Genomic DNA, 24,810 nt, shown 5'->3' with positions numbered 1-24,810 from the left:
ACAACTGTGTTTTTATCAAAAAAGTTTTATTTACAAAGTTTACAATTATCATCAATTTTATTTATAAGTTCTTAACTATAAAATAACTGGATAAATGTTATAAACACATGGACATGGATTGATGGTGTTTCCCATATATTGTAAAACTATGGTTACATTATTAAGCTTGAGTGAACAGAAAGGTCAAAATGTATTATTACACAAAATAAGAAATTGTTTACCTAAAAAAACAACTCCATGAATGCAGTTTTACTGCATTGCCAGTGTGTTGCATTCAACAGCGTAAGATCAGATATGGTGCATAAAATTGTGTGGGATGAATAAACTTCTCGGGAAATCTAAAATAAATAATGCATGAAATGGAATAAAAATATTTATGAGACGAAAAAAATAAAAGAATAGTAAAAAAAAATCCTTTATGTGGTTTAGAGAATTTCTCGGGGTTTATAGAGGCCAGTGGACAACATTTCTGTGGGAAACACTGAGGAATAATTCAATACGAAAGGCTGATGGCTGGAAGAGAGCACCTAAGTTTGGAATAAGGTCAAACGAAAGCTCGGACAATGTTGCTTTTTGTATTTAGTTTCAGATATCTGATAGGGTCAGGACTGGGAAAATAGCATTAGCCATGGGAGTACTCTGATACGAAAGGTATTCGGCAACAATCCCCAAGATTTCCATCAACAATAGTCCAGGCGCTGAGATGGAAATGGATATGCTGTTGCGATAGCTTCAGAACTTAGCTAACCAGGTTATCAAAAACAGCTTTATGGTAAGAATGTAAGACCGAACAATCAGTTGTGAAATCAACGTCTCCTTCATGGCCGGCGAAAACTGCTCCTTGAAATGATGCACTTACATAAACACGCCTCTGACAGTAATAACAAGTGACCAAAATCAAGATTTAAATAAGGCGGCTACTTAACTGCGGCGCTCACATAAGAGGCCATCATTACGCTGTATGACAACAAGCGAGGTGTCAGGATAATCTACTTTAAGTTGAGCAATAAAATAACAATTCCGGAGGAAAGTGCTGCGATAGGAAGATTGTTCTCAGGGCTTAAATTACACCATCTTCCTCCAGACAGCGCAATACATCCCCTCACTCACTTCAATAATAACCAGTCTCCCTCGAACAGCAGGGGCAGATGTCTGAATCACAGACTGCAGCAACCGAGGCCTTGACAGGAGCTCCGGGCTACTTTTAACAAGGACGAAGCAGTTCTACTGCAACATAAAAACAAATACAGTTTGAAAGACAGAAGGCTTGATCAATATTACACCAGCATTCCAACCCCCAGATGGGTAACAGCTCAGAAGGAATCTGTTAAAAACTCGATGGATTTTCATTTTTACAGAAAAAAAAGGTTTCAACTTAGTCCGAGCTAGTTTCACAATTGAGACAAACTCAAAGTCTTTATCATCATTGTGATCAGAAGTTTCATTGTGTAACGCCGACAGTAGACCTCAGGTTTACCTAATTTTCGTTCCCTTTTAATACATCAAATACAAGAAGGATCACCTTGCAAAATTACTCAAAATGATCACGTATGAAATCATTGTATTGTTGATTTAAATAACTTTAATTTTCTCGCAATCGAACACTGACTCAGCCTTCTGGACCTACTTTAGCAAAAGTAAAGCTACGTCTTAGCACACGATATTAAAGCCTGGAGCACTTACAAAGCCGTGTAATATGATAAATGTGTTTCAAATGAGCCCCAGCCTGAATAATACAACCGGATTTCGTGCGGACTCTGCGCGACCTTAAGTTTGTGTGTTTGAGAACAGATTTCCACTGTCATTCCCAGTGAACTCAATTAGTAGGGATGCAGATTTAATCCATGACAAAACACGGAATGCTCGGAGAATCGCCGCGATAACAGGGGCCTCTGATAGTTTTGTTGTTTTTCTCTGGTGAAAATGTTCAACATAAAAGGACACAGTCGATTATTCATGCAGTATGTATTTTTTTTTTTTTTTTAAAAAGGGCGCAGCAGTGTTCTGGCTGAGTGACGACACGTTGTTTAATTATCTAAATGAGACGCCAGTGGAAGAATACATCTGTTTACTAGTTAGATGCTTAATACCTTCAGGCCACCAGGAAGAATCAACATACGCTCAAATTAACTGATAATTAAATGATGAGTTATTGCAAGAAGCGAGACCCCCTGGGGCTTTAGATTGAAGGTTCTGCACAAAGAAGCTGATGAAAAAGCAGGCATCCCATTGTGCCAAACTTTATTTATGTTTCATGCGGTATTTTGACAAAACTACAGAGAACAGACAAATGATAGTTACAATTAATCATAATCATGAAGATGGAACAAAACTTGAAAGTATTTCATTGACTTTTCTTTAATGTTAAACTTTTCAGATTATAATATCAGCTGTTACTGCACTAATTAGAAACAGAATATGTTGAGAAAACACTTATTTTCAGTCACAGTTGTCTCATTAACCCTTTAATCCCTTGTTTTACTTTTCAGCCACAGACTTCGCCTGCAGTTGATACAGTACTCTGCAGTGAGAATTCTGACCAGCTCTAGTAGAAGAACTCACATTTTCCGGATCGTTAAAACTCTTCACTGGCTGCCAGTTTCTTTCAGGATCAACTTTAACCCCAGATTAACAACAAATCTAGTTGCAATTACGAACCTTATTATGCATTACTGAGACTCAATCACTGAAAAATTACCAGGATATCGGAAATATTTTTAATTGCACCTCAACTTTGGCATTACACATTGAAAAGGTCCCAGGAGCTATGTTTAGGAAGGCTGGACAATCATTCTACTAGTAAGGATATTAACCAATGGGATGCTCGACCATTGAGTCCAAGAATCACTAAAAACTTAATGAGAAATGTTCCGTTTAAAATCTTCCCACTACACTTTGACACCTATAAATGCATGGCGGATAAGCCTATTTACCAGCCCAGACCTGGTATTGTACCAAATTGGCGCCTCTGGAACTCCAAAATGAAGCTTTCCAAAGGAAAGTGTTGGTGAGCTTGTAGCGGTTATAAGGTTATGTATCAGATTGAAAAGAGTGAATTGTCTGAAAATAAAGTTTTTTTTTGCCTGGATGAACTGCAACCTCCAACTTTTTGCGAAAAGCAAACACTAGATTTTAGTGATGGGCTGATGAAAATTGTCAGTATGTGTCGTGTGGTACTTCTTAGAAATTTTGTTCTGCATTGCGACTCTTCAGTTTCATCATACTTTTAAAAAAAAAAGGAAATCATTCCTTTTGATTTTCCTTCATACCATAACAATATATATATGATGTGAGAAATTCTAGCTTCCCTGAGGAGCACACTGGCCATTTGCAACCTTGAATACATGAATGATTCACATGAGAAAAAGATAGGAGCCCTGACCAACAAGACTTTCCTTTTACTTTCTCATGTTTTCTCCCAAAACTATGACCAACTTTAGACATGGAAGGTTGGAGGGGGGGTATATAATATTAATAACATGCCAAGAGGTATTTATAGACGTTTAATGCTGTTTTAACAGCGTTATTCCCCACAAGCTTGTGGTGTATAAAATTGCTAATGTGAGAGGTGGAAGGTTCAAATAGTTGAAGCTGCCACTTTCAACAATCGCCACTTGTCATTTAGCCAGAGAGAAGCTGGTAAGCTGCCATGCGGAATTACTTCCTGTGCCCATTTCGGAGAAGCAAATTGAAAGCGTAAGAGAGTAAAATGCTTTAAGAAAACTGTACAGTACAATGGATGTGAGGCCCACAGGGATGCTGTTGCTCTACCCTGAATGCACTCCATCTAACAGTTTCTTATCACAATGTCCACGACTCCTTTGAGAATCGCCCTACGCACATTTTAGAATCCATTCTCAGCCTTCGCTGCCCATCTTGCACTCATTTGTAAAAAGACAATACTTGGCTTCATTATTGATGAGGGTGAAAATAGTTGAAAACGTGTGCAACCCCTTCATAGTGTCTGCTTTTTAGAGTGGTTTTGTTCAGGTGTATTTGTGGATCCTTGTGTGCACGAGAATATAAATCATGTACCAGGAACGCCGAGGATGTTGACAGTAACCCAAATCTATTTACTCATCCTTTGACGTGGCTCAGTAATTATTTACAGGTATTCCTTTTTTCAAGTCACGACTGCTTAAGTCAAATTAAGGCTTCAAAACTGTGAGTAATTGAGCCAATGCTTTGTTTATATATAGCAAATGTATTTGTATCATACGTGAATTTTCAAGGATTCCTAATTTTGAAATGTGTAAAAAGAAGGTGCTTTTTTCTCACAAGGTAAAGATTAAGTCCAGTTCACTGCAACTCAAGGCGACTGAGACTAAGGAACGGACGGTTTCTTTGTCCACCTACTGATTCTATAGGTTTTCTCTACGCACTCTGAATTTCCCATTGTCAATAGTGTAAGTGCAGAGTAAAGGTGATTTGTTATCTGCCTATTTTTTATTCTTCAGCCAACTGTAAACCACTTTAGAAGAACAAGCAGATGCAAAGGAATGTATGAATAAAGGAAAAACTCTAGATAGATAGATAAGATAGACAAGATAGATAGACTTTATAGGAATATAGACACAATTTAAACCAAATGTAAAGAAAATAAGAGGGGAAAATGTACAGGTTTAGAAGAAACAGAATTCACCCAAAAATAAAAAAAAGATTGTTTATCATTTATTTGAGACAGAAACAGAATAATGTGGGACCTGCAATCATTTAATGAGTGTATTATTGTGGTTTTTTGGTAACCTTTTGCTTTTGTAATTTTCTCCCTGGGTCTGGTGTAAATACTATCATGATGCTTCCAGTTTAAAACTCGGACTGTTCGGATGTTAGATCTGTTGTTTTTTTGCCAGAATTTCAAAACATATTATTTTTCCGAGACTTTAACTACTGTGCCTAGTCTATATATTTTTTTGTATTAAAAAACTACAATAATGTAAAAGAACCAATTCAGATGAGGTCCCGCATGTCCAATTCTACACACACACCTGCTGTCAATACACACATGCAAATTATAACAAATAACACAATACCAACGAAACCTTTGGGCTCACTCAGACACCAGACTCTATTCTATTTTTGTTTTGCACGGTCATGATGGTTGAACATCGATAAGTGAATGAAAACATGCACATTTCCTCTTCTATTTAAAAAAAAATGCCTTGAACAAAAGACCACTCACGCTCTGTATCTTAGCGATAAATTTCTTCTTCGATTGTATCACTCTATTAAGCAGCCCCGAGGAATAAAATGCCCTCACAAATTGTATTTTGATTCAGGTGCACATGTGCTGCACGACTGGCTTCAAAAGGTCATCCCACCCTTCATCTTCGCTCCTGCTAAGCTGGGAGCAAAAACCTCACACAAACACACACACTTCAAGTTTGTAACACCCCAATGTCACTGCAGACTCTGGAATGATTTCGCTGTGCACACAGCAGTCACATCTCTGCAGGTCTGAACGTGATCCAGCAAGACAATTTCCAAATATGACGTCATCTTAATGGCCTCAGTAAATTAATCCGCAGATGATTGACGACATCGTTTGTTTTAATTCAAGTAGGGTCCTTAATATATTCCAATTTTCTGAATGGGGTGACATGAGGTTTGTTCCTACTTGATCCAAGAAGAAAACGCATCACAAAAAAGTTCCTTTGTCGACAGTAAACTTAAGACGGTCCAACTCTTTCCTCCAAAAACAAGAGCCTTTAAAAGACTCGCTGAACGACACGTGAATACATATACACAAAAGTTTGCCATAATTCCGACAGCTGTGCTTCATCAAGTGGGATAAGGCTGTTGAGATGTGAGGAAGGTAAAGATAAGTGATAGAGGAAGAAGCCTTGAGGGAACTCGGGAGACGGGATATAAAAGAGAAGAGACGGAAAAAACAAGTCTTACATTTTTCTCTCATCTCTAACACAGAGACTCGCAGGATTTCACAGAGAGACTGCGGGGAAAGGTTATCTCAGGGTGTTTCTACCGAAATGTGGATCATTAAAATTGTCTTTTATTATTAATTCTGATCATCGCTGCAAAGCTTGAAGTTGTGTCACTGAGCCAGTGGGTTCTGTGATTCACAAATTTAATTTCAAAGGTGAGGCTTTGGGGGATGTTATCGCACCCTTGCAAGATGCTTTAACAATTCTTAGTGTGTATTTGTGAGGTTTGCAAGTTTTTTCCCAATCTTTGAAACAATAAAAAACGAATTGTCCCTTCTGTATATGATTGAATTTTCGTAAAATATCTTTTGGTTGAATTACTAGAACTGAAAACCAAAGTATGTCCAAACATCAGCTTTACAAGCTCAAGTTGTCTGTATCCTCTCGTACTGAGTCATTGCTGGGATCTTGCTGGATTTTAATGTTTCTTTAGCTGCGGCAGATGTTATCCATGTTAACTAGTGGCCAAATGTTTAACTGTAACGAGAAAATACTACTTCACAAACACTTGATTGAAATGTATTCCGTACAGTAACCATGATAAAATAAATATGATTTTGAACCCCAACATATATTTTAAATTTAAAAAAAAGGTATTATTATTGAATATCAATACAGTAAATTGAAAAAAAAATATGTATATATATCTATATATATATAGATATATATACATATTTTTTTCAGATATTTTTTTCAATATATATATATATATATTAGTTAAAGTGAAAATGACACAGACCTTATTTAGGACCATCTTGTTGCAGAGAAACAAGTGCAAGGTTCCAGCTGATTCAACATTGCGGTGTATTTTTGTAAGGTAAGTAAGGTAAGGTAAAACTTTATTGATCCCTCAGGAGGTCTCCTTTGGGAAATTGTTTTTTACCAATAGCCAGCAATTTTTCATAAACAATAAAAAATAATACATAAAAAATAAAATAAGAAGAACATAAAGAGGAAGAACAAGATGACACAATCTAAGTCTAAAGACAACTGTGACATTGTGAACTTAATGTTAATATTTTTTTTCGGTATTGCCATTTTATTTGTAATTTTTTGATCTGAAGGTCAGTTTGGACTAAAATAGCAACCATAAAATGGACTGTGGTGCAAAAAAAGGTTGGGGATTTCTGATTAAGAGAATTCTTAATCTTATGACTAGTTTGAATTCAACACTACTGCAGCGTCTACTTTAGCTTCCTGGTTCCAGTCCGTGGTGTCTGATCGCCCTCATTCTTATGCTTAAATTATTGACCTTTCAATTGTTCCCTGTATTTCTCTGGTGCATTGAGCTTTGATGGATTCAAATGTATGCTTTTGATCCTCGAAACACTTTTAGTCCCCCCCATTCTTTATTTTACTGCTCTGCATTTGTGTTGACAGCTACCTTATGTTTTCCAGTTCGTTCAGGTTCTGTGATGCCTCCCGTTTTTTGTGTAATACATTTTTATTTTTAAATTGTTGTTTCAAGTTTTCTGATCTCCAGGCACACCCTTGGGTCCAGTTAAAACTGCAAGATGTTGGCATCTTTACAACTGATGTGAAATTGTAGGTTGATTTCCGAAAATCTCAGATTATTACCATGATTATTAAACAGTTTAAGCTTTCCAAATGTGAAGCAAGGCTCACTTACTGCTATAATAAGGGTGTGGAGGTACTTTGCCATCGCTTCAGTAATCTCTACATGTTTCTACTTCACCGTGTCTCTTTATCTTTGCAAGGAAGGTGGCAGAGACATCAAATATTTAAACAAGAGGCTTTTAGCTAACCAGTACTTGTCTCAAAGATGCAGATGAAATGGAGACGGTGGACGGCAGGCAAACCTTGCATAAAGTTTGTAGTCAAAAGTTACTTGTGGAGGGAGATGGCTGTTGAGTAAAACAACATCTAAATTGTAGGTTCAAAATAATAACACAAAATACCTCGAGGCAGTTCAGTGGATGTGTCAAGATAAAATGGTTTTGGATTACACTATTTTCTGGACAATGTCAAAGTATTCCCATTGCAGGATTTCTAAATAAAGCTTGAGGCAAAAGAATTTCAATAATTATAGTTTTAGCTGTCAAACATCTCACAATATATTCGTCTTCAAGCTAGCAATTTCACTGCCGCGTAACATTTTTCCTCCATGTTCCCATAAAGAGCCATAAAAAGAAGACGCTTTTGTTTTTGTTGCCGTTGGTACATCACGACGCCACACTTCACTTCCTCAAACATTATAATCTAATCTGAGAAATGACACTTTTAATGTAATAACCTCCCTGTCATGGCTCATTACGTATATACATTACCAAGTTTCAGCCCGAGTTTACCTCACAGAACTGAACTCAAGGACAGGTTCTCAGCTTTTCTATGGTCTTTCTACTCTCTCAAATTATAAGCGTGAAGTGTGTCCTTGAATGTATTTATGTTTTGAAAGCATTCGATGTCTGCAATAAAACTTTTTTTTTGGTTAACAAAACACTTTTAGACTTCATTAAAGAGAGCACAAGCATGCAATGGTCATATTTAGTTTTGCTTTTTTGACACTGACTGCCTTTTTTTTCCCCTCAATCAACCCGAGGTACACATTAAAAATACACAAGCAAATTAAAGTCTGTTCCTTTCACCCTGATGAACATTTTACAGTAATAAGTCTTCAAATATACACGCGGTGTCAACTGCACCTCTATAAATGTGTTGAAACTAAATTAGGAGCACGCAGGCAGCCAGCCATGCAGTAAGCTTAGGTTGATAGAGTTCATTTGAAGATGTAAAATATTTATGAGAGAGGAATCTGCGGGGGATTTGGAAGAGATGGAAATAGTCCAGAAATGGAGGGAAATGGCAAATTCCAAGACAATAAAATGACGTGCGGATGCAACAATAATAGCTTATTCTTAATACTTTCAGAAGCAGTTGGTAGATCCTAAAAACAGCCTGCCCACATATAACGGAGAAGAAATATTAACCACCACAAACTGTGAGGGCTTTCCTTGACAAAATAATTACCCATGAAACCAAATTCACCTCCAAGGAATTCTTTTTTGGATCCACAGATTCTAACAAATGAGTCATCATATGAGCAGCCAGAAAAACTCAATGCCGACCTTGTTAAATCCAATTTTACAATGGTTGGAAAGAATTACATGAAAAAGTCTGATTTCATCTTTTAACATTTTTACTCATAACCAAAACTGTGTTTAATGTCAATTTATTTATTAAATTTGTAAATAAAATTTGTTTTTTCAATTGTGTGAAAGTGACAAATGTATTGACGATATCGATGGTAATATTTTGAAAAAAAACAACTACTGACACTATTAAATATGTATTAAATATGTCACTTTTAAAAATGTGTCAATAATAACAAAGTCCAATCCATTAAGTGATTTTCTTTTATTAGACATTTGCAAGTATTACAATTAATTTCTGCATACATTACTTAAAGCTAGTGAATGAAAAACTAACTAATAAATACATTGCAACCAGGGAAACTTATGTCAAATTCCAATTTTCAACATGATGATGTTTTTAGGTTATTATTTTATAAAGTTCTACCCCGCCTGAAATATTGGCGAACGAGAGGTTACGAGAGCGGAGTCCATTGTTACGTAATAATGGCTTCACTCCTCCTCCAGCCAGCTGTAAACTTGCCCTGCTTTGTTTATACAACGAGTCTCTTGGAGGTGGAGACTGATTGATGATGCGCGGTGAGGAACCTTAATGTTGTGTGGGTGTGGTTCTGGGAAACAAGATGTAAGCATTTTCAGTGAGCTGGGCTTTAACACATTTTTTACGTAAATATTTAAACGAAAAGAGAGTTTTGTACAAACATACACATACTAATGAGTACAATAGAGGTCCAACATCTATTTAAGACACTTAAATCAACACGTTAGATCAGCAAAGGAAAAGTGATTCATATTGAATTATAACCTTCTGTTTTAGTCAAATATGTGACTCACAGCCTTTTTATTTCTCTCCAACAAGGAATAAAAAACTGGGCAATAATAATATTTTTCGCTGACATTTATAAGGTTTTGCTTTCGTTACTACACACACCAAGATATAATAAAATTCACAGACAATTGGATTTCAGAATTATGGACAAATAAATAACCTGCCATTGGAAAAATATAATTAAAAGAACACCACACTGTTGTCGTGACGGAGAACGCAGTAAATTTTCACATGAAAAATTGATGAATTCACAGGTTCTTCTGCAAGAGCAGACAAGAAATGAAGGAGAGAGATAAAGACTCTGTTGCAATGACTGCAAATCATGCCAGAAAGAACTGAAGAGACAACAGCTCTGATAATTATACAGTATTTTTATATCAATGGTCGTGAACTTATGATTTAAAGAGTCATTTGGACGCCACCAATTTGACACCCAAACAACCGTTACCTTCATTTTTACTTATAAGTAATATTTAATGCAGGAAAATGACATGCATACATACATCCCTGTGTTTGGGTATAATGTGCCACCATAGAAACCTTTCGGAAATCACCCATATCCGTCTGGAATCATGTGTTGTAACAGTTTTGGGAAGCAACTTGATGTCACTCAAGCTGTGAAACTGTCAAATGTTTGATTAATTGCACCATGACTGGGGTTGGGCATTGAGAACTGACGCCTAACCAGTTGTATTACTTAGCTGTGCCTACATTCATATTGATTTCCTCAAAGTAGACTGACAAAGTGTTGTTGTTTTTTTTTTTAACTTTTTAAACTTAACTCATTTTAAAAACCTCATGTGTCCCTATTAGACATTTGTGCTGTGTAACTATTAAGTACTCGATTAAGTTTCTCATTTAAGAAATGTGATCCTATATAATACATAAACTTAATGACAACAATAAGTTTTGCAAGACTCACTGCCAAATGTGACTTGGTTTGAACTATTAAGAGTCGATAAAAAGGACATTTATTGCCGACTCCTTGTTCTGAATGAATACATTCTGGTTCGTGTTCTGATTCTAAGAGGCCACTTTATGTGTCGCACAAAAGAAGTGACAAAGAATAAAAGACTTAACATGACGAAATTTAAAACTATATATTTATATAAAATGGCACTTCAGTTTTTTCAGGTTTCAGTTTAATAGTTCTTCTCTAAAGAGAGGTTAAGGGGCTACATGTAGGGGCCTCCATTGGCACCCAGGTCTGGCACAGAACCCGATCCTGACACAAAAAAAACTATCAAAAGTGTTAGACTTTAAATTAGTCTCCGACATTAGAAGCATAATGTGTGTATTAAGTTTTTCTTCCAGAAACTTTCCTGAAAAAGCTGATTCTGTAGTTATACCCCTCAAGATGTTGGTGTGAACGGACATGTCTAGAACATACCATCGGCACCTCTTGCCTCGATAGAACCAGACATTAAAACTTATGAAACACGTCCAAAACAACATCCACGATGTCTTTGATGCATTTTATTCACCATTAAAACACTAAAAAGAGAATTCAGACGAGCACAAAATAGTACCAAAAACAGCCAAATGTTCACTCAATTATTAAAATGATATATTAAAAAGTATAAATACACATTAATATTAAATTATTTCCAAACTGAGTTCTTCAAACCGAGGGTGCTACATTAAAAGGGATGAAGGAGCTGCAGGGGTTCTAGGAACTAGATCTACATGAATGGAAATCTTCAGTTACTCGTAAACACCAACTCAAAAGAATAATTATCTTCTGGCTTCTGGTTGTTAAAGTAGAAAAACTTAAACCAACAAATTGTCCAATTTGAAAAGCCATAGGGAGTACTATCAAAAGATTAGAAGAGCCTGGATGAAGCAGGAGTGTTGGAGCTTGGTTTAGTGATTGCATATCTAGTTTGGGGAAGATTGACTGTGGTAATATTTACACATCAGGGAAGCACGGCCACAGAGAAAAAGAGATATGGAAGCCATTGAATCTTTTTCAAAAAAAAAAAAGCACCACTGTTTAAAAATAGCGAAGGAGAGAAGATTGCTGATGAAAAGAAAAGTGTCGTTTTATCTTTATTAAATCTGGTCTGTGTTTGCCGGGCGTCAGAGTTGTCAGACACATCTCAGGCTTTCAATAGTTGATCTGATTTGATCGCTTCCTTATCTTTTATACATTTATAACCTGCAATCGCTTCAAGATTCTTTTTGCCATTTCTATCAGCAGAAAAATTATCCCGCCTTCCATCTGTAATTAGATCTAAAAGATAAGGTAAAAGATGTCATCATTAGATTTGAATAAAATAAATAGGTGGTTTTTTTCTTATTCACAACCGCACTCTTTGAACGTTAGCAACAATGCTGTGTTTGCAGGTGCACCTCGAAAAAAAAACTCCACCCAGTGCGGCAACAAAATCCACTGACCCAAAATATCCCCGGGTTATCCGAGCTCTTACTCTCACCGTGGCCACCTAATGCCAGCTCAAAGGCTACACTCTCACGCATTTATCCTGCACATGTTTGTTTTGAGTGTTTGTCACTTCTTCACTTTACCGTGTTACACCGTAATGCACTGCAGCAGGAGGAAAAAAAGGACAGATGGAAAAATGTTTTGATGGATTAAAGACAGTACCAGATCAATGGAAAATATAATAAAGGATCACAAATATTTAAGGTAAAATATTTCAAAGTGTGATTGTTATTTAAGTTAACTAAATATAATATTAAATTTGATATACATGTCAGAGTTTTCAACAGAAATGTTTGAACAAAATGGGGACTGGAAAGGAGCTGGATTCTGGTGTAAAGTGGAAACGCATCGGCTTGCTTTCATTTATTGCTTTTTGTTTAAATCCAGCATTACAACAACTCTTACATAAACATGTCAACACAATAAGAGGTTCCCTAATATTCTATTACCGGTACTTTATGGACTGAAAAACATTGTGTTACCAATCCAACTAAAATTGACTGTGTTTTTATTTAGTCTATTTTTATTTAACAAAATAATGTTTTGACCTTTATTTAGTGAATTTTAATTGTCCCACACTATTGAATGCACCATAACTACACACATCAAAGTATGTTTGTTAACATAACTCATTTTTAACTTAGCTTTATTTTTAGTCTCGTTGTACTGCATATTTTACGCTGCATTTCACCTTAGTTGCCTCCCTTGATAAAAGATTATTGATTAAACTATTTTGTCCTTATTGTTATTGACAACCAGGGGAATGGTGGACAAGGTCTTATCAATTTAATTGAATTCTATATCATTAAAGTTTGAAATAAGCTTATCTTTTCTTTCAATGTAAAATTGTAATTGTTAGATAGCTGTCAGAAACAATAACTACACAATCAATCACAAAAAAACACTCTTATTTTAAGCCTTCAAACCATACTAATAATAATAATTGGTTATCCAGCAGTATTGGTGTGTGAGCAAGAGTGGCAGTATATGTATGACCTTGTGTGCCTGCTGAGCGTTGGCATCCCTGCATGATTTCCCCTCTGAGACGCACTTTAGCCAAGAATTGAAAGCCTTTGGTCCAACACCAGCATCAGACATGAGTGTATATATACGTGTGTGTATCGATGTAGAGAGTGTCACAGGTCTTTTACTTAATACGGTTGAGGGTCTGAACCATCTGTCAAACAGCAGGGGGTAGGAGGAGAGGGAGCTAAAAACACAGAGGAAATCCTGCTGGGAGTCAAAACCAGTCACTTGTCACATCACATACTCACCTTGTCGAGAAAAACACAACACCAGAGGAGACATGAGTCGCGACAGCTTGCCGGGGCAGGTACTCGAATAATGAAAGGAAGACAAACAAAAACACCATAAAAGGACACACACGGCGCGGAAAAAAGTAATCAAATAACACTACTCCATCACAAAGCTCCGCACACATCTGTGACACACTTATAGGGAATATGCTGCCGTTCCTGTTCCCCCCAAAACCTCCTGCTGACATCCACGCACATACGCACACGATCGCTCAACAGGCAGCAGAACGCCTGATGTGACGCGAGGGGGAGGATGACATGAGAGTCATGCACAGACGCCCGACAGCTGGGAGTTTAAAAAAAACACGCACATGCTAATTACACGTTGCGCTAAAAGCCACTGCATTGTCCACAGGTGACGAAAAGGATGAGACAATGTTGTTGTCTTTGTCGGTTTGTTCGTGTGGGAGCTTGTCGGAGTTTAACAAGTATTCTCTGCTTTCGACAAACATGTTAGTTGACCTCGTTTTTTTTTTTTGCCGCTTTTGTGGACGTCATTTGAAAATACAAAGGATTGAAAATGTCCTGTCGAGATAAATCACATATATTCACAGTGAAAATGCAGGATTTGAAAAGTCAATTTTCAGGGTTTGATGGCCATTATTATCCATGACCTCTTTCAGAGTTCGACCCAGATGCAAGTCACATGTTCTTTAAAAACATCAGCAACATTTGTCACACACGTTTCTAATCTAATAAATAAGATACTTTTTGTTAATTATTATCTAACCGTTGGATATATGGATTTAAAACTATATTTATAACTGCAGTAGACAATTGAAATACAGCAATAAAATAAAATAAGTTTTTTTGTCATTCGTCTCCATTATGTCATTTACCATTTATTCTAAGAGCCACCACTGTTTTAACACGTTTACTGCTGCATTTATTTAATATATTAAATATTTCATTAATATATCCTTCAGTTAAAGGCTCTTACTGCAAACAGTATTGCCACTTATTATGCCCATGACATCAACCGTTTCTGCATGAATGTCAATGGCATACACTGTAGTTTTTTGTCTTGTATTTAACAATAGTAACCCTATTTAAAAGATACTTTAAGAGAAATAAAATATAACAAAAAGCTGAATTATAAATAATGATAAAGTACTCACTCATGGATCTTATTAGGGAAAAATATTTTCAATTTTTTTAGTTTTTAATGTTAAAAAAGCATGTTTTAATTATATTTTTCGATAATAATAATTCCTATTCCATCAAAAAGATTCACATATTGCAGAACCGCTTAAGTTTGAATTTAAAAAAATGAAAGAATTTAAAATAACTCGTCTTTATTTTTTGCCCAGTTTTTGTGTTTCCTGGCAGCCAGTCACAGGGCGGAGCAGGGGCGAGCAAAACCATGCAGGCCAGGGCGACCGCGGACACAGTCAGCAGTAGATCACCCCCTTCTCCCGCCTCCCTCTTCCCTCAATGCCTCACCCGCTATGGTGAACACATCAAACATCCTGTGGTCCGTTTCATGCTCCCTGCAGCCCATTACAGCATTACGCCTCCAGAGGCTTCTTACTGACTTCAGCAGTTTAACAACTCCAGCATTTTCGGGGTTTTGGGTCGTCAAACACTTCTCCACGGACCCCCTGAAAACAGACACTCTGAAGCACATGTCTCGCACAAACACGCCGTGAACACACATATTTACAAGCGCAGACAGGAGCCGGAACACTGGCCTTCGCAAAAGTATCCGCCAGCCGAGTTATGAGCTCGCAAAAGCGTGATGCGGCAACAATGGCGGTTTTCGGGGTTGTAACGCTTTGCAACACAGGCGAATGTTTTGTGCTGACACCAACATCTGAGCGGGACTAAGTGTTCCTATCTGGAAGTCACTAAATGGGTCCCTTCACACATCCTATAGTAAGCAAAACCCAATTCTTGGAAATCAATTAAATATATACAAGCACCGAGCGTAAAAAAGGAAGCGATAAGAGTCCAATGCATATCTAAGGAAGTAATAAACGTGCTCCAACGGCACAGAAGTACATCTGACACAGCGAAAGAGAAAATGCATTCAGAGTTCAGCCAGAGTCGCAACTTATCTCCTCTTTTGAACCACTCTGGGTCTCCTTTTGTAATTCCACAATAACAGAGGAAACAAAATGGTTTTTCTAGATTCTTTGATGAGAGTCCACCTTTGCAACAGGCAACGCTTAAAGAAAATAAATTGCAAAGATATGGACAATATGAACGAGTTACCAAAACATACATATAGTATACCAAAGCATAAAATGCCAAGATGGGCTAAGGAGTGGAACAAGGTCAAGTTACCTTTGGACAAACAACCACTTGAATAGAAACACAGTGATAGTCAAGTTCAAAGGTTACTTAAGCCAAAATTTAGACTGTTTTTCTACTCACCGTTGTATGAACTAAGGGTTGGAGTTGGGATGCAAAAATGTACATCTCTTTTAATCAAGAGTCTTCTACTTATCTTCCTCTAAAAAGACTGAAGTACTGCCAAAGTACTCTGGGTAAATATCGCAAGGGCTTCTAGGGTTGAGAGTCGACTGCATGCGCTCTGGAAGGGATCGCGATTTTTCACTATATTAGTGGGTACTTTCGAAAGTACATCCGGTTTATCCCGCTTTCACTATCTGCCACAAACAAGCTAAAATATAGACTTGTACAATCCTTCAATACAAGATGGACGTTACAGGCGAACAGTATGGAGGTACTTGGATGTTTTTAAGTGTCTTTTTGGTGGAAGATGAAGACGAAGACAACTGAGCTCCACTTGATAAAACTGACTTACAGTTTTCTCCATAACTATAAAAAGAAACGGATACAATGAAAATACTTCCAACCCTTGGTCAACATGAGGGTGAGTAGAAAATGAGTGAGTAAACATTTTGGTTGAAATATCACTTTAAGTATTAACCAAATGTATTATTGAAGAAAATAAATCTGGGGGAAAAAAATCCAAAAAAGATTACCGGACTAATATCTATGAGTACGACACTGTTCTGATCTTAAATAAAAACAAGATTTTTAGGTGAACCAAAAACAGGGAATACCTTTGATGTCCGCAGACAAGAGTCAACAGTAAAACAATACTTTACATGTATTTTGGGGTCCAGTTGACCCATAAACCATAGATGCTTTTTTAACTATGCAATTAATGTTGTGAAGTTTGTTGAAAAATACATTTCTTGGTTGCAGTCTGGCCCACTTTAATCCCAAAAGGTTGGCATTAAACCAACGTAAGAAAATAAATAAAAAGGAATGGAATTTAATTCTTTATTAAAAAAAAATAAGAATAATTTAAGAATTATTTAAAATAAGAGCTTTATTTGTTGTTAAAATAAGAATGAGGATGAAAACAAAATCTGAGAACTGTCATCGGTTAATAATACAAAGTTATCCATAGGAATCTTAGCTCAAAAACAACAAATACATTTGTCACCGCAATGTTGATTCCAAATATCATTGGCAGTATTTCTCCAGATATCAAAAGCACAACATGATTCTATCGACACACACAGCTGTCAAAGACACTTAATGGAATGCTTTTGCTTGGCTGGACGAGTAACTGTCCTTCACTGTCAACAACATCAGCGATCAGTCAACGTCTTCCCTTTCATTTCGATCCAGTGCTCATAGACACAACATTTTGTTTTCACACAAAAGAAAAACTATTCTGCTCAATAATGACCAAAATAGCCAGTGTCGTTTTTTTTTTTTCCACAGTAGAGCTCTTGAAGCATGTCAAGGGAAAATGCTTTTTTTCGTTTTTGTAAGGCCCACTTTTGTGATTGAAGAGTCTAAAATAATAGCTCCCAAAAGAAGAATACTGCTCATGAAATCATGTCAAACACTCGAGTCAAGCTGTAGCAATACTTAGATCTCAAATCCTGTTACAGTGAGAAGATTTCTTGAAGTGAAATGTTTGACTACAAATAATATAATTCCAGATGCTGAAAACATAAATCCCTTTTTTATTTGATTCAAAATATTTTCAATTTAAATTGTAGTTGATATTTTGCTACAGTTTGGGCAGGGGTCCCCAACCTTTTCTTAAAACCGAGTACCGGTTGAATGATAGGATTATATTTACTGAACGACGTTCAGATAGAAAAAAGTAAAAATACAATAGCATGACCTGCAAAATAAACTACAATTAATTGCATTTAAGAAACATCTCATTATAACGCTGAATCAGCAAGATTGCATTTGTATATACAGTATGTATATTTGATTGTAATTTAGTGTAATGTAGGCGTGTCTCCTAGCTTTTAGAGACTTTGTGCCAATGTTTAAGTTTTAGCATTATTTATATAGAACGAGGACTTTAAAATGAAAGTTTTGTTTTTAAAGTTTGTGTTTTGTTCATTTACACTAGTCAAGACCCGCATGGTATTGTTATTAAAATGAAAGTTTTGTTTGTAAAGTTTGTGTTTTGTTCATTTTCACTAGTCAAGACCCGCATGGTATTGTTATTAAAATGAAAGTTTTGTTTGTAAAGTTTGTGTTTTGTTCATTTTCACTAGTCAAGACCCGCATGGTATTGTTATTAAAATGAAAGTTTTGTTTGTAAAGTTTGTGTTTTGTTCATTTACACTAGTCAAGACCCGCATGGTATTGTTATTAAAATGAAAGTTTTGTTTGTAAAGTTTGTGTTTTGTTCATTTTCACTAGTCAAGACCCGCATGGTATTGTTATTAAAATGATAGTTTTGTTTGTAAAGTTTGTGTTTTGTTCATTTACACTAGTCAAGACCCACATGGTATTGTTATTTAAGATAAAATCTGTTTTCTTTTTTTCTAAATTAAACACCTTTAGAGGCAGTAATAATAAACATTATCTTTTTTTTTTCTTTTATTTCTGTGCATCCCGGTAACGAAAGTCTCACGGACTGGTCCCCAAATCGGGGGTTCTCGACCCTTGTTAAAGCGATGATAGTTTACCTTAATCAATTTATTAATGCTCATCACGGCACTGTTTTTCTTGCTTCAATTTGACTTCAAAAATGATCATAAACCGCTTTATTTTTTACTTTTAATCCTGCTTCTTGCCAGCGATATAGCTTCTTTAATATCCCCTGGCTGAACATTAATACCTTTAATCTTATCCTTTCGAACACACTTGATCACCGTTGATCAAAAACCCGCAGCTGAGCTCTTAAATATTTCAAAGCACACACTATATCCATATGAACCCGAGCTACTGCCATTCAAATATCCTCATGCGTCTCGCCGCGGGAGGCCGACGTTCATAAGCTCCGCATTTCCATACACAAGCCGGTTTTCCTCTCAGTTCCTGGCAGGCCATGGTGAGCCGGGGTCCTGCTGCGTTGTCAGCCGAACATTGGTCTGGGATGACACTTCAGAGCAAGTCTCAGCCGCCCCGGAGCAACCGGCAATCAGCAACAACACAAATGCATCTCGGAGAAAGAGCCGGCGCCGAAAATGTCTCTGCGGAGAAACTGCATAAATTGCCCCGTGGATCTGGAGCTCTGTGAAATCGCTTCTCTTTTTCAGAAACAATAAAAGGAAAATGGCAGAGAGATGAAATATGAAATATGTCCTCGGCTGAAAGACACAGAGATAAGTCATCATGACTGTAATGATGGCGTGGTGAAGGGAGAGGGCAGCAGGGAGGGGAGACGGATGAGGATCATAAAAATCAATCTTTCATATTTTGGTTAACATCGAGGGAAACAGACCACGATTTGAATCCAGTTTTTCCTACACGGGTTAAACTCATGCAATCACATCAATTGCTTTTATAGTCTTGTTTACAGACCATTGCTTTTGATTTTACTGATATTGTTCCCTTGGTCCAGTGGACAATTCTCTAATACAGAGCGGCTCAGACTCGACTCAATAGCTATCTATCGCCCGCTTTTCACCACAGGGTAAATGAATGAGGTACTTCTGGTGCTGCTGTATGAGGTGTATTGATGTGAAAACAATTGTCAGGATCTCGTCTGAGCATCATTCAATTGAGAGAGGGATATAGGATTGAATGGGTTGGATGCTGACCTCATATTTAATGACTAACTAGACATTAATAACACGAATTACAAACATATTATTGTTCTTTTTTACCATTAATGTACCTTCAAAAAGTCTTCCCTACACAATAAGAAGTTCCAGTCAAAAATGTTCCTGTTCCTACCAGATTCAGTTTTAACCGGTATAATTAAAAAGAATGATAATGGTGATTCATTCTTTCGGTCAAATCTTCCACGGCTAACCAACATGGTATGAAATGGAAAAGGCCTCGTCATCAGAGACTGAGGGCCGAAGTACATTATTATTAATACTTATTGGTCAAAATTGGCTCCAACCAAGTGGAATTTTAACATATCAATTGAGAAATTACACGTTGAAAGGAATACTTTTTCATAAAATGGGTTAAAGGAAAGCATGTCGGATGACTTGTCATAGTTGCGATTCGCGCTGATGAGAATCACATGGCTTGGAAAACATGAAAATGGAAGTTGACCATAATGTTCAAATGATGACTAACTCGCTTACTCATCTTGACAAAAACATGTTCCGACTGTCTTTTTTGGATTTCAAAAATCCCCTCTCATTTGGAATAAATTACTTTCTGGAATTAAGTAAAGTGGATTGAAATGGTAATGTGATTATTCTGCGTATTTCAAAAGGCATTTTGGGAGGCAAATAGGGCTGGGTATCAATTGAAAATATGCAATGTCAGTACCAATACAGGTTTCTAAATGATACTTGCTTTCTTTTGATTTAGAAATGCAGTGAGATATTTCCTAACATTATTACATTTACATTATGCATAGTACAACAAAAAATTGAAAGTTTTCATTGAAACTATTACATTACTAAAGGTGCTCAAAATGTGGAACGCTCCACCTCTTCTTGTGGACTTGTTGTATAAACAAAGCAGGGCATTGTTAAAGCTGGCTGGAGGATCCTCGTAACCTCTTGTTCGCTGTGATTTTAGACAAGGGCGAACTATAAAATAATGTACGTTTTAAATTTACAATCTGTAGCCAAGTTGCAAAACGCTTAAAGTTTAAAAAGTTTATCATTTTTAAACAATTTCCCGAAGGAGACCTCCTGAGGGATCAATAAAGTTTTACCTTTTACCTTACCTTAGTGGCTAAACTAATGTACTAGAGTTATGAAACTTGACTCCACAAAATAGACACCATGAACTGAGTCACCGTCTGCGTTTCAGTCAGTGCCACTGAAGGCAAAACATCGGTATTGTATTGCAATACAACAAATCAATCTGTAAACACCTTTACAGAAAAGTTAGTTATTTCCTTCCTCCATTGTTCAATCTCCTCAGTATGCTTTTCAGACCTGAGTGACTTGAGGTTACCGCTGCAACTTTGCGCTTCTGCTCACTTATCTAAAGTCGTATAATTAAGTATTAACAATGTGGAGGTCCCCTTGTGGTTGGGTGAACCAAGATCGGAGATTAGATTGTAGCGCAGCTGCATTTTAATAGTTACAGATGATCACGGTTGTTTCCTCGCGGAGGTCACAATGTTGATATGATTAATTTGAAATGTGAAAAATGTATTCACGATAAGATTCAATAACAATCCAAACTAAAATACAAGAGCATAATAGCAGAATCCTGCAGTTGACTTAATTGCTTTTCAATTTGAAGGAGTCAACATTTTTATTTGCTTCAGATTTCTTGCCAGTCTTTATCCAAATTCATATTTTAATCATCACAATTGTTCGTCTTTCAGAAGTATAAAAGCTTGGTTACTGTGGCAACTGAGTTTTTTAACAACTGCCATGACAGACTGCTTTAAAAAAATACATAAGTTGATGGAATAACATGAATCCATAAAGTTATAAAAAAGAACGAAACAGTCGACACGTGACCTCGGTAGCAAAAATAAAACTCACTATAGACATTGAAAAAGTGTCCATCCGTAAATGTCAAGTAACAAAAGAAAACTGCTCGTCCTTTAAGAAGATATATGAGCCGTTTCATGTGCCAGACTATTGGTTATTATTGCTCACAAACCCTAGAGGCAGGAAGTGAGGAACTTTATTAAATGTACGAAGCCAAATAACGTCCCTTCATATGAAGAAGTGAATTTATTTCACCTCTCAATCTGTGCATCCCTCACTCCTTCCTATCCACTTTCATCAACTCAATCCCTGAATGACTCTGCACTGACCCACCGCTGACAAGATCATCGATTGAAACAGGAGGAATGGAAGTCATTATGACAAGACAGATTTTCTTATTTACACATTATGGACGTACAATATTTTCATGATATTTTCTAGGCAACCCTGCTAGATTAAAATCTCTCAGATTGATCATCCTTCGTTTTGCTTTGAACAGCACATTTTAAACGCTTGTTCCTTCCATTATCAATGTATAGTTGTTCTGTAGTATTAAACCTACTGTCAAACATGTTAGGGAATTAGAAAGAAAATATAAACCTGGTATTATTGCAAAATGACAAAAGAAAGGTAGTGGTCAAATTTACTAATACATTTTTTATTTACCAGTTATTCCTGGAGGTCAGTGATTTTTACTAAAATAGTCACAATATTTCTTTATTTTTGTAGTGCCTGAATAGAGAATACAGAGAAACATTCAGACTCCACCAAGAAAGAACTACCCTAAGGTATGAGAACCAGGATTGTGAGGGACAGGGACCACATCTTTGGGGGGCAACTAGACACACAGACAGATCAACACTCACATCATTGGAAAAAACAAGTGCGCAAACCAACCATATTTTCTTATCTTTAGGAAAAAAGTAGTTTACGGTGTTATCTTTGAAATAATCTTATACATTATACATGACAACCCTTAAATATTAAATTAAACTAAACTATTCATGAATAACCACTTAACTAGGATGTCTACATTCTTCAGACAATAAATCCTAGTAGTCTCTAGTGAACTAAAAAATAAACATATTTGTATGGCAATAAATATTTTCTAATAGTCTGTGATTTATCTCTTAACATTTCAGTAGTTCAATGCACACATTATTCAGCAAAATACATTTTTTTTATCCGATAAAATATTAAATTATAATGAATAATATTACATAATATAATAATACATCTTGGATCCATGACTTCTAAAGTACACACAGTACACCGTACACTGCTTGGTCTACAGCCACAGTGTTCAAAAAATAGACCAGATTCTACTTTAGGATCATAGAGAGAGTTCGACCTTTAGGTTAACACTATACAAGTCGCTTATATCTGATCGCCTATCAGTCAGTGAAATATCAGATTTTTCTTTCAACTTAAAAAATTTAATTTCCTGGAGTTTTGTCATGTTACTTCACTTCAACAAAACCTACACATGTCGAACAATGATTGATCAAGAGTTTTTGTCCGGAGCTGTTGACGAAAGGTGCCGAGTACACTCCATGTAACACAAGCCAAACAAAGAGGGATCACACATGTTCCAAATGTGACAACACACCCACACCAGCATAAGGTAAACATCCAGTTTTTTCCAAACAAACCACACCACAATCTGAACTTTTAGTCCTTCCCATTTGTGTGCAACGGCACCACTAACAATTCATCTTTTTTTAACCACTTAACACTACTTTTTTTTTAAATTGTCACATGGATTATTTGATTTAGATATAAAAGTAAAGTTAGATGCCATGCACAGATTTCTCAGGGTGTCTTGTCAGTGCATGCAGCATAATGTACCTGAGGAATCTGGATGTCAGTGAGTGTGTGTTGCACTAAATTCCAGGGGAGGCACACATGTAATCACCTGAGTCGTGCAGGGAAACAGGGGACTTGTGACTGCCTGACATTAAACCAGCAGTAAGCAACAGCTTATATACCACATGTGATCTTTCACTTGCTTTTAAAAAAGGACCTATTAAAAAAAAGAAAAGAAATCCTCACAAGAACATTAAAGACTTGAAAGCAATCTTTTAAAGTAGCAAGATTACTCAGAATACCCCTTTTTTTTTTTGATCAGGCATCAAACAGACAGCTTTAATACATCTTCAAAAGCTTCGTTTTTTATATATATATATAAAGATTTAATTTGCTTTTACATAAGCTATTAAATAATTAATTTGAAATAAATCTTAAAAAAAAGAGTTGATATTCGCAATAAAGTGATAACTTTTGCTATTGTTCAAATGTTTCTTATGATAGTGGGTGTCATTGAGTTAACGCAGGTGTTTTTGCTAATTTCCCAAACCACGCGAAACGAATAAACATGACTCCATTTTTATTTTAATATGTCAAACTCCTATCTTTTTTTCTTTTTTAAAAATGACTGTGATTTATGTTCGAATCCAGCAGCAGTCGCGTGGAGCTGCTTTAACCGCAGCGTCCTGTCCAGTCAAGAGAGTCTTAAGAGAAGGAAGAAAAAAAGAAAAGAGGGAACTTACCGGATATTTCCGACTGAGGGACGCCTTCTAACTTGAATCCCTTGCCGTTATAAAACTGCCTTATATCCGAACAACTCCTGGCTTTACTGGTCCCTTTGTCCCCATAGCTTGTTGCCGTTAGACAGCAGAGAGTCAGAGCCGCCACCAGATAAGACTCCATCCCAACAACAGTCAAGTGCAAACGCGGAAAAAAAAACAACAACAAAAAAAAACAAGCGAGATCCAACTGTGTCAAAAGAAGCTTCGATCCTTTTTCCTTTGAGCTGAGAAGTCCAGTCTTTTTCTAAACTACCGCAGGAGCGATGACAGGACACTTTATTTTTCCTGCCCAATTGTTCGCTTCTTTTCTTCACGTGTGTATCCTCTCGAGCAGGTTGTTCCGGACGAGGAATGGGAAATTGGATTTGTCTCGTCTGGAAGAAGAAGGGAGGTGGTGGAGGGGTGGGGGAGAGAGGAAGAGAAGAAAAAAAATGTTCACACGCGTTTAAAAAAAAGGGTCCACGCAGTCTGGTTGTGTCGCTGCTCCAGTGGGATCTGAGGGGAAGAGGTGCGCACTGATCCAGAGTCAGAACGATGCTCCCAGTGCTGCTGCCACTGTCAGGGGGAGGAGGGGGGAGAGAGAGAGAGAGAGAGAGAGAGAGAGAGAGAGGGCACACGCACACGCACGCACACACCGAACACACACGCCAGGGAGAGGACAGGGTTTGATTACTTTTAAAGATACAGTCAGTAGTTTCATCCACGTATCTGTCAGCGCTGCATAAATGTTTCTCTTCACTTCAATTTAGAAAATGCCACGTTGGT

At 36.8% G+C, this 24,810-nt stretch overlaps 1 protein-coding gene across 2 annotated transcripts in view; it reads right to left on the bottom strand.

Moving 5' to 3' along the window:
- gpc1b (glypican 1b) overlaps positions 1-24,583 on the bottom strand; it is a 77,237-nt gene extending 52,654 nt beyond the window's left edge. Inside the window, exon 1 of one of the 2 annotated variants that reach the window (XM_087811867.1) lies at positions 24,007-24,583. In XM_087811867.1, the coding sequence (XP_087667993.1) occupies positions 24,007-24,166 (160 nt within the window). In that variant the 5' untranslated portion in view covers positions 24,167-24,583. The remainder of the gene's footprint in view (positions 1-24,006) is intronic. The other variant, XM_087811868.1, reaches the window with a different exon arrangement.
- Between the last annotated feature and the right edge of the window lie 227 nt (positions 24,584-24,810).

This window comes from Callionymus lyra, chromosome 16, assembly GCF_982586985.1.
Source record: "Callionymus lyra chromosome 16, fCalLyr1.hap1.1, whole genome shotgun sequence".
Classification (NCBI taxonomy): Eukaryota; Metazoa; Chordata; class Actinopteri; order Syngnathiformes; family Callionymidae; genus Callionymus; species Callionymus lyra.
Note: the sequence above shows the minus strand (reverse complement) of the source record. Positions and strands in the feature narration are given on the sequence as shown.